Source organism: Micropterus salmoides, unplaced genomic scaffold (assembly GCF_014851395.1).
Source record: "Micropterus salmoides isolate LMB-PRFRI ecotype aquatic unplaced genomic scaffold, ASM1485139v1 Ms_hic_scaffold_13, whole genome shotgun sequence".
Classification (NCBI taxonomy): Eukaryota; Metazoa; Chordata; class Actinopteri; order Centrarchiformes; family Centrarchidae; genus Micropterus; species Micropterus salmoides.
The window spans coordinates 3,397,790-3,417,451 of record NW_024040374.1 but is presented as its reverse complement, the minus strand read 5'-3'; the positions used below and the strand labels follow the sequence as shown (position 1 = coordinate 3,417,451).

The 19,662-nt window shown below is 40.9% G+C and overlaps 1 protein-coding gene and 2 long non-coding RNA genes across 4 annotated transcripts; 2 read left to right on the top strand and 1 right to left on the bottom strand.

Annotated features, from left to right (window-relative positions):
- The first annotated feature begins 3,179 nt into the window (after window positions 1-3,179).
- LOC119900291 lies at window positions 3,180-9,577 on the top strand. The gene is made up of 4 exons (XR_005444038.1): window positions 3,180-3,238; window positions 3,330-3,475; window positions 4,296-4,468; window positions 8,965-9,577. It is a non-coding gene; the product is annotated as an uncharacterized LOC119900291 (long non-coding RNA).
- On the bottom strand, window positions 7,853-19,311 carry eef1db (eukaryotic translation elongation factor 1 delta b (guanine nucleotide exchange protein)). Of its 2 annotated transcripts, none has more exons than XM_038715085.1 (8): window positions 19,162-19,311; window positions 13,630-13,747; window positions 13,313-13,384; window positions 11,640-11,721; window positions 10,466-10,578; window positions 10,171-10,368; window positions 9,813-10,007; window positions 7,853-7,979 (listed from the first exon to the last, which is right to left on the bottom strand). In XM_038715085.1, the coding sequence occupies exons 2-8, from the start codon at window positions 13,741-13,743 to the stop codon at window positions 7,941-7,943; spliced, it is 813 nt and encodes a 270-aa protein (XP_038571013.1). In that variant the 5' UTR covers window positions 13,744-13,747; window positions 19,162-19,311; the 3' UTR covers window positions 7,853-7,940. The 2 variants fall into 2 exon arrangements, with proteins under 2 accessions (XP_038571013.1, XP_038571012.1); XM_038715084.1 differs by lacking the exon at window positions 19,162-19,311 and adding an exon at window positions 14,246-15,832.
- LOC119900292 lies at window positions 10,447-11,032 on the top strand. The gene is made up of 2 exons (XR_005444039.1): window positions 10,447-10,613; window positions 10,685-11,032. It is a non-coding gene; the product is annotated as an uncharacterized LOC119900292 (long non-coding RNA).
- Window positions 19,312-19,662: the final 351 nt, after the last annotated feature.

Genomic DNA, 19,662 nt, shown 5'->3' with positions numbered 1-19,662 from the left:
CTGTAGCACCACCATGAGGCCAAAGTTTTCACTTATCCAACAAAATATCTCAACATTTACTAGAGGGATTGGCACAGCATTTTGGAGAAACATTAATGTTGTGGTGAAATTTTAAACTAAGCTGCAGAACATTATCCCTAAACATCACCATGTTAGCATTGTCATTGTGAGCATGTTAACATCCTGATGTTAGCATATAGCTCAAAGCCCTGCTGTGGCTAAGTACAGCATCACAGATCCTCTGGCATGGCTGTAGACTTGTTTTATTGGGTAATGTGACATTTGTCTCTTTTATGTTCTTTTATATAAAGTTAATTACTCAATGAAATATTCAAATATGTATCTCAGATCATAAATTCCAAAGGAGACGTCTGGTCACAGTAAGTACAGAGTAAAATGCTGGTCTGAGGTCAGTGAAGTGAAGAGGACACATTCTTCTTTTTGGCCCAAAACATAGACACTGGCACTGCAGTAAAATGTGCCTTTTCATCTTGACATGATGTGAGAAGATCTTTTGTTTTCTTTCTAGAATTGAATAGCAAAAGTGGTGTTCAGTTTTGTGTTTCTTGTGTTTCATGATTTATTCAAATTCAAAAGTCAAAATCCTTTTTTTTTTTGAAGAAAGGTATAAGCACCACCTCTGAAGGCTACAGCCTCAAAAGTGAACACATAATTGAATTTTCTCTAGAACAGCTACTAAATGGACTTATGGTTCTCTCAACTGCGGTTTCCAAAGCCACGAATGAATTTGAATCTCAACTTTCAAGCTAACACAGACACTTTATCTGCCGCTGAAGACCACATAATATGATTGTAAACTGTTTTGTGTGTAAAAAGCTTAATCTGTAAATTAACTACTAAATCTATTAGATAAATGCATTTGAGTAAAATGTACGGTATTTCCCTTTGAGATGTAGTGGAGTAGAAGTAGAAAGTGGCATGAAAATGAAAATACAATATAAGTAAAGTACAGGTACCTCAAATTTGTACTTAAGTACAGTATTTGACTAAATGTACTTCGTAACTGTCCACCACTGATTTGGGGTGCTATGTCATTGTCTCGTGGGACATAGTGCATTTCAAATTCATTTAAATGGTCGCTTCACCCAAATTGCCAATAAATAAATAAATAAGATAAAATTAAAATGTACTCACTGGCTTCTCCCTAGTGGCATCTGGCCATTTAGACATTTTGTTTCTGTTTGAGATATCTGTGTCACCAATATGATGGAGGTGAATGGAGTTTAGGTTGTAATACAACATTTGGAAAATCAATATCTTTTTTCAGAAACATTTTTATTCTGGATTATCCGTATCCACAGAACACAATGTGTGCAGTTTTATCCTTCTACTATTATTTTCCACTGTAGAAATATTCCTTAGGACACAGTATGATATGTGGAAATCACCCCACCCATATCCAACCTGACTGGACAAGGAGGCCCCCTCCTCACAAATTAAAAACTCCTGTTTGTATAAAACACGTTTTGTTTCCTGGTCATTCAATCAGTAAATCGCTGTGATTCTGTAGATAACCAGCAGGTGGCTGTCAAACTCAAACTGAAACTTTTTCTTCTCTCGTCCTCTTTTCAATTAGTTCATGTTTCCTGTTCCTCCCACCTGTTTGCAGGTCGTCAGGTGAGTAAACTGAAACTGAAAAATGACGATAAATCGACACAGATTGGGCCACAGTGAAAGCAACAATGCGTCATCTTTGTTATAAGTTTGATTTTGTTTAGGAAATTGGCAGTGACTCCGCGTTATCACTTAAATGTGAAGTTCACGAGAGATTTCCATCGGCACACAAAGTTGAAAACAAGGATCGGTAACTTTCAACAAAGACATTATTAATTATTATGGGCCTATTCATCGGCTGCTTCTCATCATGTCCCATGACAGTATTGAAAAGGGGGAGTGTCAGTGGGGGTCCCGGGTCTTGTTAATGAGGTTAGCTGCAGACGGGAAGAAGCTGTTTTTTTGTGGCGAGAGGTTTTGGTCCTGATTGACCTCAGCTTCCTGCCAGAGGGGAGAGTCTGAAACAGTTTGTGTCCAGGGTGGGAGGGGTCAGCTGCAATCTTTCCTGTTCGCCTCAGAGGCTGCAATCTTCCTTCTCTTCTGGACCTGTACTCCTCGAGGACTCTACGAGAAGGAAAGATTGCAGCCGACCCTTCCCACCCCGGACACCAACTGTTTCTTCCCGTCTGCAGCTTGCCTCATTAACAAGGCCCGGGTCCCCCACTGCAAACTATACAAATGTCTCTGCACATGTAAACACCATTTCATCTCGTGTCGGGCACAGATCTGGCACGTCGCACATATTTGTTGTTGATTGTTGATCTTTGTTATTTTTATGTTGTCAGTTTATATATTTATATGTACACAATATTCTCTTCCGTTATGTTACTTCTGCACGGCACAGACCCAGAATAATGCACATGTATAAATCTGCAACGTTGTTCTTCCATTCCATATTTATATGATTCCACATTTATTTATGTCAACTGTATGTTTGTCTACGTGTAGCACCTTATCACCACAGCAAATTCCTCATATGTGTAAAACACTACTTGGCAATAAAGCTCCTTCTGATTCTGATTCTGAAATAATGGGGCCAGTGGTTGAAAGAATCCATTCCTCTGGTGATACACAAAGCACATGAATGACCTAGTTTGCTACAGTATTGAAAGGTATGTTCTTACATTGCAGGCACAACTCTGCAGGTATTTGTTTTTACCAAAAGGCAAGGCACGTTTATCTGTATTGCACCATTGAACAACAAGGCAATTAATTCAAAGCACTTTTACTGTAGTACTGTCATCTTCATACTGGCAAATCCACATACTGTAGCAAGTGTTATGATGACGTGTTCAGCTCTGGTAGTTGTTCACTATTGAGACCATCACCTTTGAAAAGCACAGCAAATCCAGCACCAGTCTTGCAGTGATCAAACCCTTTCATTCTGCTCTCATGCAAAGCAAGTGTAAAAAGTGCAAACAGAAAATGAGGACCCCCTTCTTCTGCAGGTTTATGTGGGCCACTGCTTGTCATGATTCATTTCCAGTTTGAAAATGTTCTTCCTCTTTTTAGTAGATAAGCTGTCACCCCCCCCCCCAATCGCAGTTTCTTGGTTCAATCATGATTTCAAAATGTGCCCAATTTCTTTTTACTTATGCATAAATAGAAACATGCGATTCTGCATATGTTTCCACGTTGGACTACAGAAATTATCTACTTAAGTGTGAGTAGCACCAATCTGATGGTCTGAATTGGCACTTTACTGGCAGTTTCTCACCCACATCCACTCACTTGAAAGTTCTTTTCCTTTGCAGATTTCCGCCCGCTGTCATTAAGCCTGTTCACAGCACACAGGGAGCTCTCAGTTTGACACCTGGGGCCAGGTGCTGCGGGGTCTACTAGGAGGCCGAGCGGGACGGCCTACATGTGGCACTGTGACTCACTTACAAGAATATTCAAAGTAAGGCTCTCCATTATTTAAGTTTTAAACTTAGTGGAATTGTTTGCAGGGGCATTTGAATAGTTATTAAGTGCTGTTGTGTTTGATTGACAGGCAATCTGTTTGGGCCCCAAATAATTTAGTGCATTAAAAAGGAATTCCGGTATCTTCTTATTCTCATAAATGTTTATATAAAGTTGTCCCAGAAGTAGATCCTCAGTTAGCCACAATAGCTAATACTGGGGCTAATATCTGATCTGTTAGAAACAAACTTCTCAAAAATAGTTTTGAAAGCTTTAAGAGGCTTGTGACATTGTTTTGTTGGAGCCTGCCCCAAATTGCCACAGCGGATGTAGAGATGGCAATGTTAGCATGTCGACAGTCGACTTATGAGAATAAAACCCAACAATTTTCCTGTAAGTAGACTGAGAGAAGAAAATCCAACTGGTGAGTAAAGTGGGGTTATGAATTATGATCATACATGACTTTTTTAATGCACAACTCTCCAACTCTAATAGAGTGTAGGTGCAGGACACAAAACAGCAACAGAAAAGGAGAGGCTGTCCACAAAGTTAAGTTTTTATATACAGTAAAATAATTTCCATGTTGTGACTTGGTTTAGCTTGTATAACAAGGCTAAAATCAAAATTTTAAAATCTAAAAGTTGAAGAGTGTTTAGCTGTTGAGTCCAATGTTGACTGGGGGAAATAAATCATTCCCTGATGGACAAAACCAAAGACTTATCAGGACGTTTGTATATTGTCATAATGTATCAAACAATTTATTGATCTGCTATTAAATTTTATCCTCCACTTTCTCTCTCGTGGATTCTTCGCTGCAGAGCGTCCTCTTCCGCTTTCTGCCAGGGAAACGAGGATCAGAGTGTTCCTGGACTGCATGCAGGTCTTCTCTGCCACCTCCTGCAAAGGAATTAGACCAACCTGCCTCTCTACCCTGCAGTGTGTCTCGGAGCACAGTCTACCATCACCTTCTGCACGAGATCCATCCATCCAGGTCAGTAATTTGTGCAATTTTTCACGTTACTTGGAAAATAATCTCGGGTTCTAACTAGAGCTCTAGTAACAAATCGGACTCTTGTCAAAGCTACAGTTGAAGTCAGAAGTTTAGATTCACCTTAGCCAAATACATTTAAACTTTCACAATTCTTCACATTTAATCTGAGTAAACATTCCCTGTCTGAGGTCAGTTAGGAGCACAACTTTATTTTAAGAATGTGAAGTGTCAGAATAACAGAAATATTAATCATAGTCTCTGATTAATATTTCTCTTTCATCACATTCCCAGTGTGTCAGAGGTTTACATACACTTAGTATTTATAAGCATTGCCTTTACTGGCTCATTCCTGTTTGTCCGCATCCTTGATGGCACACGCATTGTCAGTCCTGCACACAAATCCTCAAATGTCATTGAGATCAGGGTTTTGTGATGGCCACTCCGATACCTTTTGACTTTGTTGTCCTTAAGGCATTGTGCCACAACTTTGGAAGTATGCTTGAGGTCATTGTGCATTTGGAAGACCCATGTGGGGACCATCTTGATATGTTGCTTCATTATATCCACATAATTTTCCTTCGTCATGATCCCATCTATTTTGTAAAGTGCACTAATCCCTACTGCAGCAAAGCACCAACACAACATGATGCTGCGACCTCTGTGCTTCATGTTCGGGATGGTGTCCTGTGGCTTGCAAGCCTCACTCTTTTTCCTCCAAACAAAAGATGGTCATTATGGCCAAAAAGTGAAATATTTTTTAGTTTAATCACAACCCAAGTGTATGTAAACGTCTGACTTCAACTGTAGACTGGTAAATGTCAGCCAATCAATAACAAGAAATCTCCATAATGCCAATTATGTTTTTGATTGGAGTTAAATCTGATGATTGAAATAATGGTATAAAAAAAAAAGACATTAATAGTACATGAAGAAGATTAAATAAACACAGTACATAAAAATGATGTAGTCATCAAATATTAATGTTTAAAATATGTCACTCTACACAGTGCAAGTTGTACTGTGTAGTTTAGTAAAGTGTGGTTTATTATACACTGCTCAAAAAAATAAAGGGAACACTAAAATAACACATCCTAGATCTGAATGAAGGAAATGATCTCATTAAATACTCCTTTATTTACATAGTTGAATGTGCTGACAACAAAATCACACAAAAATCATCAATGGAAATCAAATTTATCAACCCATGGAGGTCTGGATTTGGAGTCACACTCAAAATCAAAGTGGAAAACCACACTACAGTCCGGTCTACTCCTACTTTGATGTAATGTCCTTAAAACAAGTCAAAATGAGGCTCAGTAGTGTGTGTGGCCTCCACGTGCCTGTATGACCTCCCTACAACGCCTGGGCATGCTCCTGATGAGGTGGCGGATGGTCTCCTGAGGGATCTCCTCCCAGACCTGGACTAAAGCATCCGCCAACTCCTGGATAGTCTGTAGTGCAACGTGGCGTTGGTGGATGGAGCGAGATATGATGAGTCCCAGATGTGCTCAATTGGATTCAGGTCTGGGGAACGGGCGGGCCAGTCCATAGCATCACTGCCTTCCTCTTGCAGGAACTGCTGACACACTCCAGCCACATGAGGTCTAGCATTGTCTTGCATTAGGAGGAACCCAGGGCCAACCGCACCAGCATATGGTCTCACAAGGGGTCTGAGGATCTCATCTCGGTACCTAATGGCAGTCAGGCCACCTCTGGCGAGCACATGGAGGGCTGTGCGGCCGCACAAAGAAATGTCCCCCCACACCATTACTGACCCACCGCCAAACCGGTCATGCTGGAGGATGTTGCAGGCAGCAGAACGTTCTCCACGGCGTCTCCAGACTCATGTCACGTCTGTCACATGTGCTCAGTGTGAACCTGCTTTCATCTGTGAATAGCACAGGCCGCCAGTGGCGAATTTGCCAATCTTGGTGTTCTCTGGCAAATGCCAAACGTCCTGCACGGTGTTGGGCTGTAAGCACAACCCCCACCTGTGGACGTCAGGCCCTCATACCACCGTCGTGGAGTCTGTTTCTGACCGTTTGAGCAGACACATGCACATTTGTGGCCTGCTGGAGGTCATTTTGCAGGGCTCTGGCAGTGCTCCTCCTGCTCCTCCTTGCACAAAGGCGGAGGTAGCGGTCCTGCTGCTGGGTTGTTGCCCTCCTACGACCTCCTCCACGTCTCCTGATGTACTGGCCTGTCTCCTGGCAGCGCCTCCATGCTCTGGACGCTACGCTGACAGACACAGCAAACCTTCTTGCCACAGCTCCCATTGATGTGTCATCCTGGATGAGCTGCACTACCTGAGCCACTTGTGTGGGTTGTAGACTCCGTCTCATGCTACCACTAGAGTGAAAGCACCGCCAGCATTCAAAAGTGACCAAAACATCAGCCAGGAAGCATAGGAACTGAGAAGTGGTCTGTGGTCACCACCTGCAGAACCACTCCTTTATTGGGAGTGTCTTGCTAATTGCCTATAATTTCCACCTGTTGTCTATTCCATTTGCACAACAGCATGTGAAATTGATTGTCAATCAGTGTTGCTTCCTAAGTGGACAGTTTGATTTCACAGGAGTGTGATTGAATTGGAGTTACATTGTGTTGTTTAAGTGTTCCCTTTATTTTTTTGAGCAGTGTAGTTAGATTAATTTTAATTCTTTGACTGCGTTTTTGATTATCTGAACTTTAAAATATTTTTCTGTGTGTATGTATATATCTATATATATTTAATTTTTTTAATACTGCACAGAATAATGTGGCATTGCTGGTTTCAGATAGATGTTTAATCCTGGGTAGTGTTATTATATAGACTGTGGAAAACAACTGATAGGGTAAGTGAGTATTTTTTAAATTCACTAAGTGGTATCCAGCCATGAAGACAGTTCTGATTTTCATTTGCTCAGATTTTGAGATACTATATATAGTATTTGAGATACTATATATAGTATATGGAATTTTGTTAGTAGTGCTGACCATGTAACAAAATTGACTACTAAATTCAAGAGCGACACCTCTGCAGAAATAATGTCCCTGCTACTCTGAACATCCCCCAGACCTCACTGTCAGCAGTTTATTCTTAGGGACCATTTCCTCCTGTAGAAGGTAGTTCCAGTAAAAACGGTAAGGTCTGGATTATCCAGAGTAACTGGGACATTGTTTTTGTAAAGAGATGTTGGATTTCTTTTTATGTAATGTTTTGATTTTGTGAGCACCTCCAACGTACTGAGGTGTAAGCAGACTGGTAAAAATGTGTACTAATGAAACCAAAAATATCTGCCTTGATACCCCTAGAGGTATTTGTCATTTGGGTGAACCTATCCTGTAAAACCTGGGACAAAAATACTAAATTTGTCCATTTGTGTTAATCCACGAGACAATAACTTCAGTGCAAGAGTCTGTTTTTATTATTATTAACCGTTGACACAATCAGCAGAGAAACAAGGCATGACAAAAGACAGAGACACTGGAATCAGATCTTGTTGAAAGCTGCTACGTCAACACTCTGGATCTGAAACAGAGCAAAAAGAAACTTAAATGAGTTTACCAGGGTTAATCTCTAGACACCCTCACACCTGGGAAATTATACAATGATTTCAAACATCTCTTGCAAAACGGTCAAGTTACTGTTTGAATTACAATAGGTGCGCGAGGTTTTAATGTTGTGTGTGTCATGGTGACCTTTTGCAGCGCCGGCGAAAGTCTGAGACAATTTATAACCAGCATGCTTTATTTTAAATCCAGCATGCATCACGTTAAGTCAGTGCTACGCAGCGCCGTGTGAAGTCAAACGCACCTAACCTCTCAGCTGTTTGCTGCCCTCATGTGGTCAGATGAGGCTCAAGGGGCTGACAGTGCCTGAGAGGCAAATTCACTAACATGTACAGTTACCAGTTTATTAGGTACACCTAGCTAAAATGTAATGCAGGCTACAGCCCTGCAATAAATCCTACCTTCATAAAGGTTGTAATCAGTTTTTACTGTAGAGGTGTTTATGGTCATTTTGGAGTGGTGCTGTTGAATTGAGGTGTTTCTAATAGTTTATCCTCATTTATATCAATGTAGTAAAAAGAAAACCCCCTCGGTGTAATGCCATTTAATAGCACCACAAACTACATCATCCTAACTTACCAAAGCTTAATAAACTGCGTCAACAAAAACTGAACATACAACTTTAATGAAGGTGGGATTTACTGCAGGACTGGTATATTAATGCTGCATTAGTTTTAGCTAGGTGAACCAAATAAACTGGGAGCACAATATACTTTACCTGTCAGTATTTTACATTTGGTTATGTGTCTAAAAGGGTAATTACAGTATTTTTAAACCTGGGCCCTATTTTCACATTTTGGGGTCAAAATGACTAGCAGGTACAAAAAGTTTTGTAATCCATGCAGTAGATGGCTTCAGCCGGCAGCCGCAACGTATTCCTTTGGGGCAGTAGCACCTGTTAAAATTACATCCACAAAAGTGCTTCTCTTTTTTGCCATCAACAGACTCAGACTGTTACACGAGGTGTCTGACAACATCATGGAAAGATCCCTACGAGTAAGACCCTTTGTTATAAACAAGTAACAGAAGTCTCGCTCTGAAATCTTGTGAGAGGTGAGTTGTTGCATGAAGACGCCGGTAAGTCAGAGTTGGAGAGGGATGTTTGTTGTGTACATTGAGGGAACTGCTAGCAAGACGTTATATGCTAACATTACTCCAACACCCCTCATGAGATTTAAGAGCAAGAATATATCCTTGAACAAGACTTCTGTTTCTAGGGATCATTTCCATGATGTTGTCAGACACTTCATATAACAGTCAGAGCCTATCGGTGGCAAAAAGAAGCACTTTTTGTGAACATAATTTTGACGGGAGCCCAACTACAGCCGGCTGAAGCCATCTACTGCAAAGATTCCAAAACATTTTGTACCTACTAGTCATTTCGACCCCAAAATGTGAAAATAGTGCATAGGTTTAAAAAAAAGCCTAAGATTGACCAAAACAATATATCAGATTCACACAGAGCCTTTGAGTTTAAGCCTAGTTGACTGTCAACCACTTCTGATTTGGGCAAAATTCTTAAAAATCCACCCAATAAAACAACCACCATGATCACAATGACTGTTGCATGTTTTTTCCTCCCTTTCGTTTATTCATTCAAATTGGTATAAATTACAGCCTACTTCTTCAGTGCTTTAAGATTTTAAGACCTGCAGGTACACTGTTAAATCACACATGCAGCAGCATCATCATCATGATTATTTATTCCAGATATTTAAAACATCAGTTGCTCAACTTTTCTGTGTGTGATTTCTGCAGAAACACTTAGTTAAATGTATTGCACAGTACTTACATAGTCTTCAAACTTGGTGATTTCTTCCTCCAACATGTCTGTTCCCACCTTGTCGTCCTCCACCACACATGCGATCTGGAGCTTCTTGATGCCGTAACCCACAGGAACCAGTTTGGACGTGCCCCATAACAGGCCGTCAGCCTGCACCGAGCGCACACACTCCTCCAGCTTCGCCATGTCAGTTTCATCATCCCACTAAAAAAACAAAATGTAAGGGAGGAGAGGTGATGAAACATACGATGAAAGGGCAGCAGAGTGTCAGTCAATAATAATGCATCGTGCTGTTTATTAATAGTTTTAGGCTCCTGTAGAAACTGAAATTGAGTTTTCAGTAAATTAGGACAGAACACAGACTCACAGGTTTGACATCCAATAAGATTGAAGACTTGGCGATGATGCTGGGCTTCTTGGCCTTCTTCTCCGCGTACTCTTTCAACCTCTGCTCTTTGAGTTGCTCTGCCTCTTCATCTTCATCACTACCAAACAGGTCAATATCATCATCCTCCTCCTCCTCCTCTTTAACCGGAGGACTGGTCTTCTGCTGGACGGCAGTGCCCTGAACACATTAAAAACCATCATCACAGGAGTCTATAGTGATGTACTGGAGCTAAAATAAAACTAAAACACGATAAAAGCAGTCCGTTTACACTCACATTTGTGTAGGGAACTGACGGAGTGGGAGCCGGGGTCACAGACGCAGGAGATTTCTCCAGAACTGCTACCCGACATTCCAGTTTGGAAAGCGCAGCCCTCAAGTCATCCACCACTAAAGAACAAGAGTCAATGAGTCATACATGAAAGGTAGGAGAGTGTTGTGAATAAAAAAAAGGAACAGGTATGAAAATAAATGCTTCAATCATTGTAAATTACAGGTGACAGAAGATGATGCAACAAAGACAACGGCATCGGATTACAGAGGTCGCCGCTGATTGAATGAGTGCCGCTACTGAAATTACACACGATTATTAATGATTTTCAGTACAGTAACACTAAACGCTTGGCGAGCTTCCTCTCCTGATTCTCCAAAGGGCATCTATGTGACAGGTGTTACAAGAGCACTGTAATTTAGGTCTTCTAAGAAATATGGCAGTGCAAAATGTGTGTGTAGCAAGAGTGCTGGTGAGAGAGAGAGCACGGTGAAAGGTATAATCTGCTCTAGCTTTTCCAACTTTTTGTACATATGGTAATAATAATGTTCCAATGTTTGGAAAACAAATATATTTTCATGGGGGAAAACTTTGTTTGCACACATACATGTTGTCTTGGTGCTTTATATCCAGATATATCCTACTAATGAAGCAGGGCGCACTTTGCAGGTGCACAAACAGTGTTTTGCAATAGTTAGTTGGTAATATAAAATTTTGACATCAGTTTGGGCTCAGACAACTTCTGATGACAGTTGTCATTCTGAACATCAATAGGCTGGAAAGTTAATTAACTGTAGAAACAGTTTAGTTGATTAGGGCTCCAAGTAATTATGTACTTTTGAATCAATTGTTTAGTTTACAAAATATCAAAGAATAAAGACAGATGGACATCACAAGTTTCCAAAGCTAGGGGGTCATTTCTTGCTAGTGTCTGAACATCAGTTTAATAAAACCGTTTATAATGAGAGAGAAACTGCAAAGCCTTGTAATATAGAAATCTAGAATAAATATTTGTAATTTGTTTGACAAACAACTATTGTTAAGTAATTCATCAAAGTAATCGTGATGGTGGCTCTAATAGTCTCCACACAGTGCATAAGGATGTTAAAATAGCCATGACGTGGGGGAAAACAACAACAATGTGCATTAATATTTGATCAAAGTTGACAAACAAACCCACCTTTGTATAAGCTCTGGTTCTCCACCTCCAGGCTCTTGATGCGAGAGATGAGTTCTCCTTGATCAGCTGGACTGCTGGTGCTCTGCACAGTAAACATGCAAAGAGAGATAGATTTACACAGTTTACACAGAGCAACATTGAATGGCCGAACCAGAACATTAGTCCTTTTATCAAACCCAGGACTGTTAAGGTAAACACGCAACACACGGCCATTTTCCATTTCAGCAGCAGAAACAAAGAAGCTGTAGCCTGATAGAATATAAGTGATATGCAGCTACTTGAACGGGGTCTGCAACACACCACAAAAATATAACCTAAAAGCGTGAGTTTATTAAAGCCAGGTGCTTCCAGGGACACACAAGGCTTGGCGGCACTTACAAGCTGGGACTGTTGGCTCAGGGGAGGTTGACCTCTGTTACACAATGTAGTCTTCAGCTGGTGGAAGAAGGGAATTTCAAGCATATAAAAGGGAGGGAAGGAGTAACAGAACTGAGTAAATGCTGACTCAGTGCTACTGAGGAGTGTAAAACAGAAAGCAAATAGGGCGAACAAAGAATCACCGTAGAGCTGGGAGGTTATGGAAGATGACAGAATAAAGGCAGCTATGTACACACAGCATTCACACGTCTCTGTAGAGGAAGGTTTGTGTAACTTCAGCTGAGCACCAAGCTTCTTAAAGCTAAAAAGTATGCAAAGCAAATTATTTTAACCTATCAGCAACAACAAAATGATTATCATTAAAAAAAAATAAATAAATAAATGCTCAAATCTGTCAAGGAAGTCATAAGCATGTACAGATTTCATGTTTGATATAATAAAGGAGTTCTGGTTGTAACTATCAGCTACATAAATGCTGTTTTTACTACCAGCTGGTTTCAGGTCACTGACATGTAGCACTAAATGCATTTCATTGGCCTCAAGCCAATAACACACTAGAAAGACTAGTTGGTTTTCACGTTACAAAATCTACAACAACTTACTGCCACTGCAAACCTAAGCAGAACAACAAGTTGAAGAAGGACTTATGTCATCTTAGAGATGTAAAACTTATTGTAAGGCTTTAAGAAGGGGTAATAATCTTCCCAAATGTTCCTATTTTGTGGTAAAAGAATTAAATTCCATATGTAATTAAGGGAACACGTTCCACCATTACACACTTGCTTTTGTTCGTTCAGAAATGATCAGCAAAGCATACTGTGTGAAGGTTGGAGGTTCTTGTCTGTGTTTCATTAGATTTTCAGGCCATACAATAGGGACACAAACGAGCCAAAAAAAATACTTTTATGCAGCATGTACGTTTTATCTTTTCGTAATAGTAATGATTAGGTTATCCCCAATAAATGTTTGAGGCATTTCCAAATGAAGTTGGGAGCTGTCCATAAAGATTGGCAGCAGATTAAACCTTTTCACAGCCAAAATAAAACAGGTACACAGTCTTACAACCATCAACGTGTACAAGAGGTGTGACCCTGGCTCATTTGGGACCATTCGTGCAATAAAGTAAAGCCTATTTCGACATGTTTCCCATTATCCTGGACATATGGATATAAAGCAAGGTCAAGTGAGACCTTGATTGCTCAGGCTACACGTGCAGCACTTGGGTAAAAGTGGATAATATGAGATAAGAGGCAGATATAGCTCACATACAGATACAGCACATAGCATGTACTTACTCCTGCTAGAGATTTCTGGATGTTCTCTCGGGCCCGAGCAATGTCTTGCAGAATGGTGTGAGCTCCAACATCCTTAAGAGCAAATGAATAGAAGTCAATGTCAATTCATCCTTTACTGTAAAGTTTCAGTAAAACTGTAATATCAAAAGAATGTGTCTTTGTCTAACCTCTGCATCTCATCACATGGCTTTTAAACAGTGTGGAAAGGCTACAATGAGATTTAAAATCAACAACTGCAAGTCTGACTTTGTCCAAATCTGGCAAATTCAATAATCAAACTTTTTGTACAAAAAGAACCTCTGAGACAGTGTGTGTACCTGTGTTGGTTGTGAGGATCCATTCACGGTCTCATAGAAGCGTCTCTCTGCCTCATCATAGCGCGGTTTGTCAAACCAGATCTTCTCCTGGGCCAGGAAGTCCACTGAACTCATGATGCTACAGAAGAAAGAGCAAGGAAGGAGAGGGATGTATCAACAGGACACAGGAGGTCAGGGAAAAAGAAAAAAAAAGAATGCGTATTACTAAATAATTGTACTTAAAATCACCTGATTGGTGATCTATATTCACAATTTTTACCACAAAATGTATCATCTAAAAATGGCTTATTGTGTGTATTATTTTATCTACACTCCAGACCTCCCAACACAACTATACAAAATAAAATAAAAAAAATGGAGAAGTTGGCAAAACAGAAAAATGGTTCACACAAACAACTGTCATTCAGAATTTTTTTTTTTTTTTTTTTTTTTAAATACAAGACTAGAAGGAATAAAAAATCAATGAACCAAGACAAATGAAAAAAACAACACGATCAAGGAAAAAGAAAAATGTTGACACATTCAAAAAAACGGAAACGCATGATTACATAAAGAAAACAATGAAAGATAAAACTGAAACATCTGGAGAGGCTCCATTATCCTGGTTTGGTCATACTTGTCCCTCTGCGGGGCGGCGGAGGCAACTGATGCTGCCTCTGGCCTCCGAGCCTTCTTCACCACCTCAGCTTCGCTGCCATTGTAACCATGGAAACGACTCTCTGCAGCATCATACCGCCACTTGTCCAGCCACACCCGCTCACTGTCTGGATGAACAAAGTAGCGGACTCCGGCCCCCGACACGTCTTCCTTCGCTGGGACCTCAGGTGGCTCCTCTTCCTCCTGAATAGGGAGCAGAGCGTGGAAGACTTCTGCTTTGCCCTGCGGGACCACCCGTTTTTCCTCCACCAACACCTCCTCATCTTCCTCCTCCTCCTCCTCTTCTACGAGGCTTTGAGGATGGTCGCTACTTCTGGAAGTGGAGGCACAGCTGGACCGTTTTGAGGAATTGTTACCGTAGAGATTCTGGTAGAACGCCGCTTCTGCGCGGTCATACAGCGGTTTCTCCAGCCACACATCTCTAAGCAGCTCCACAGGGATGCGGGGTAGTCCATTAATTGACTGTCGATTGGTTGGCGTGACAGCTGCTTGTTGGATGACGGGGGTAGCAGGAGTCGGCGCTAAAGACTGATATCCTTCGTCAGGTGTTCTGGGCGTGATGGAGCGGTTAGGCTGGGATGGGAGGTCCAGAGAGTTTGGAATGGACGGCATGGATTCTTCAACAAAGCGGCGTTCTGCTTGGTCAAATGTCGTCTTGTTCACCCACACAGCTTGGACGACATGGTGGCAGGCCACCTGATCGCCATGGTGGCACACCAGTCCCGAGGAAGATGGCCCCACTGTGGATGGAGAGTTTGAGGGTTTTCCTGCGGCTGGAGGTGACCGGTTTGACTGGGTGGTCCCATTGGAGGAGCTCGCCAACCAGCACTGGTAGAGGCTCTCTGCTTGCTCATAGATGCTGCGCTCAAACCACACATTAGCACACTCAGACTGCAGGCCAATCAGCCCAGCACAGGGGTCAGGTGGCTGGCTGGTTCTTTTGTCTGGCTTCTCTTCATTCTTGGTCTTGCTGTCAACCTTCCCCTCAGGGCGACTCTCGGGATTGGAACGTTTTTTGCGGCGCCGGCTTTTCCCGCTACGCTTTCCATCTCCGTTCAAGCTGCCGCTCTCTGGGGACGATGATGCTGTCTCTCCATTTCTTTGACCTGATTCAACCTTGTTCCTACACCCCAGTGCTGCGTTCGCTGACCGGTCCACATGACACTGGCTGGGAGGCTGATCATGCTCCGACTGATCCACTGCAGAGCACTGGGGGGTCTTCTTAGACATCATCTTTTATGCGTTGCAGGGGGGGAAAAAAAGAAAACAACAGGTACAGGCTTTTGGATTAGTTAGGGAGACGCAGGAAGGTTTAGAGACACAAAGGGATTGATCTATTAGACTCGTACTACAAATGTTGGTGTCAAACACCAACATTTGCTTGTTTAAAAGCTGAATGTACAACCACAAAATAGAGTCTACAAATCAGTCCCAAAGAAACGCAAGAAACATGCAAGAAATTCGACGAAACTCATGCAAATGACCTAAAATGTTAGTGAATGGAATCTACTTCTATGTGATTTGTCAAAAGTCACTATCACCAGTATCACTGTATAAGTTCTACCAAAGCTAAGAGAGCATCCAGCTAAGCTCACATGGAATAAACTCAAAAAGATAACGACTGTAAAATGCCAGTTGCCATCTGCCAATATTCTTTTTTCCCCCTTCTTTTCAGAAACACACAACATGAACAAAGATTATCCCTAACAATTGTTATGTGTAGTGATGAGACCTCACCAAGATAACATGACATAATGCAGTTTAAAAATAAACACAGTACTGCTGATTATGTCAGCTGACTGCTGTGTTTTGTGGTGGATTTGTGGCTTTCCAAACTCATGTTGCCAACAGGGGAGCGATAACGCTCATAACATGATTGAAGGATTCGTCTTAAGTCTCTCCGTTAATTTTCTGGCCGATAATATCTGCAAGCTAATCTATTGGTCTGGCTCCAACATGTATGAAAAAAGTAAAGTGCCCTTATAACACAAAGCCAATGTTCTTCTGCGCATCCTGCAAAGGCATTTCAGTGAATGTATGTGTATACTAATGTAGTATCATCTGTTCTGTTTAATTATGTTTTCATAAGATGCATTTACCTCAGCATTTTGACAACCAAGAGCACTTAGTTCCTTTTAATTATTCACAACATTCAGCTACAGTCAAAAGATTAGAAATGAATTTTCAATATACACAAATTAACAAATGTCTAACCACCAATTAGGTTAGAGATATTTTCCCCATAACTGTATTGCAAATAGTTCTTAGTAAAAAAATTTTATTCTTTTCATTTCAAAAATAAAAAAGAGGCACAGCACTTGACAAATCTTGACACAATGACATGAGAGCATGCAAAAGGAGTGTGGGAGTGACAAGTTTAAGGCAAAATATTAAAAGAGGCATTTCAATTAAAAAAACCTTGATGGATCTGTGAAAAGCACAGACATGCTCATACAAGCAAACTAATTAATTCAGTAGGTAATGAGGTTTTGCGCTGTTAACAAATCACATTGCGTAGGCCATGCTGTTTTTACGACATTACAGGAAATGCATTCCCTTTATGTTTCACCATGTTAGTAATATTGATGAACACTAATGCACCACTGAAAGGGATTTGGACACTGTTTTGGGAAGGCATTTCCTGATTCATATTTATTAGAAAATCTTGCTCAAGCTGTTAACTCACCTTCCTTGGTAAACGGTGTTGAGCTTAAACTAGTATAAGAGTTAAATGTCCAACACGTTCTTTTCATCCAGTTAACCGCAAGCCATTGAAAAAGAAGTTTAACAATCACCACCTTGCAAAACAAGGAAACTGATACTAAAGGATATAAATATGGCCAAAAGGAAAAACAAAACTCAAATGGAGGTAAATGTCAATGTTAAAAGGGATACTCACTTGTCAAATTCTGAATGCAAGATGAAGGGAAAGAAGCTAGGTATTAAAGATTTCTCTAAATTAATCTCTCAACATGAAACTGTCATCTACAGATTTCACATGGTTACCCCCTTCAGTCTTGGACGATGAATATGGAAAATACCTGCACCATTAGTGGCAAAAATCAAATGATCTGATATTAAGCAACAACTTGGACGCATCCTAAAGCTTTTTCCCCCTTTTATCTGTTTTTCTCCCCTCTTCAGTTGAAAAAGCTCTGGGGACAGTTTATTTTCCTCTCCATCATCAAAAATGAGTACTTGCTGTTAAAGCAGTCCTATCAAAATCCTTCAATCCAATTAGCCAGTCAAACACAATAGTACTGACGTTACAAATTAAAGAAATGGCAGTCTTGTATGCAGAACATAAGCCATGCTGGCAACTGCACCTGCATTAATGTGCTGGATTGCTCTCCCACATTTGATATTTTGTGGTGCTTTCTTTATGGGAGCTTTCAGGATGTGCCCCTTGTTAATGCAGCTCAATTGGCAGCAAGTGTAAAAATAAAACCCCAACATTTAGGCTATTTAATAAAAAAGGGTAAGGCTGGAGATATTCTATATTTTTCTTATTGTCAACAAATCCCTTGAAAACACCAAATCAACAAAGTGGTAGCTCATCTCTCAATACTTTTCGACTTCTCCACCCCGTTTGTTAACCCTCTAACTCCAAGTTAACTTTCATTTTTAAAATAAGGCTGGGCACTGAATTGTTTAACAAATGTGACTGAAAACAGGAGGAAAAAGCAGACTATTTTAAGCAGCACATTAAGCCACATTTGGTGCTTTCGTGAGTATTTCTGGCAGCAGGAGGTGTATGTGGGATTGACTAAAAATAAACTACAGTTAATCGTAATGAAGGAACAGGTCACCCAGTGCAACGGTGTGACTGATGTGTTATTAATATTTTTTGGACAACAATAGAGCTCTGTTGCACAGATATGTTACATCAGGCTTTAGATACACAAACAATACTTGTTAGTAGGGTAAATTCAGTGTTGGTTTTGGTCTTTAAGTGGGATTTGATGACAATTCACACTTATTTCATTGCGCATGTCATAATTTGGGGAGGTCACCTCAAATAACCTTTGCCAAATATCCACAATCTTGTCTCCTGTTTGCAGTACCTTTGAATACTGCTGGCGGGTGCAATCAAATACAATTTGCTTTACTTATAATGTTTTATCCCTTGACTCCTGTGGGGCAGTTTACACCCCAGGACAGGTGGGGTACAGTGATTTGCTCAAGAACTCTCCAGTAAAGCAGAGGCTTCACTTACCATTGATATATCAGTTTAAAGTCGAAATATAATACCTACAGCCTCTTAACACAGGTCTTAGCCATCCTTAACCCCAAATCTGAAAAGATCAGTTTAGATCCACTGAGCTAACATGTTTAAATGGGGGTTTTACACGTCAACACTTTCACTAAAGGTCATAAATGTGTATTGTCATAAAGAAAAGCCTGTCGTCCAAGATGTTTCACAGTAAAAGAAAGGTAACGTGAGTTCAAAGCCTCCACAGAGCTGTCATCATCAAAAGGTGTGCCCTGCTCCCTTTAACATTAGCCTTCTTCCATCATTTGTAAGTGCGTCCTAGTAAGCATAATGTACCGTCAAGAAACAACGCTGGTAGTTTTAAAATGTGACACTAAAGAATTCGGTTTTCATTTTTGTTGGTTATTTAAAACAGCGGCCATTGAAGCCGGTGTCCGGCCGGCGTGACAGCCGCTCTGTGCAGCGTTAGCACTAGCATGCTGCCCCGGTCAGCTAGCCGTCAGCTAGCCTCGGCTAACACGAGCCGAGTCCGTGCGTGCTGTCTAAAAAAAACAAAAAAACACTCAATATCCATTCATTTCCCGAAATGTTCTTTAAATTAATCCCAACACTAATCCCCGGACTCAAAACCCCGGCTGTCAGTCAGCGTTAACGTTACTTACTGCTGTGGGTTTTTTTGTCTTGTCGGTGAGAAACCAGGCCGGCGGATAAAACGCGTGCTTCTCCAGTCGTGAGTGACAACGGGAAGGAGGAAGAGGAGGAAGAGGAGGAAGCGAGGAGCAGCGCCGATTGTGTGATCTTAGAGGAAGGGGGGAGGGGAGTTATTCATCATTAATGTTGCCTGATGCTAACCTTACGTGTTAAATCTCACGTAGTGACTCGGTAATGTTGGAAAAATGTGATTTGTGACCTCCAAGGTTAATTTCTTACAGTATTTTACACAGGAGATGGGATCTAAATTTAGTTTACACTTTCTGTATGTTTAGCCTTTGTCCTAGAATGACAAGCTTTTAGTGTTTTTTGCATGTTATGCTGTAAAACTAATTTCCCCAGCCCTTAAACCTGGTGATCCAGTGACTAAGGAGTGGCAAAAATACGTCTGGCCCATATTTTCACTTTCTGTTTTAGATATTTTAAAGCATTTAACCATTTTTTTTATTCAT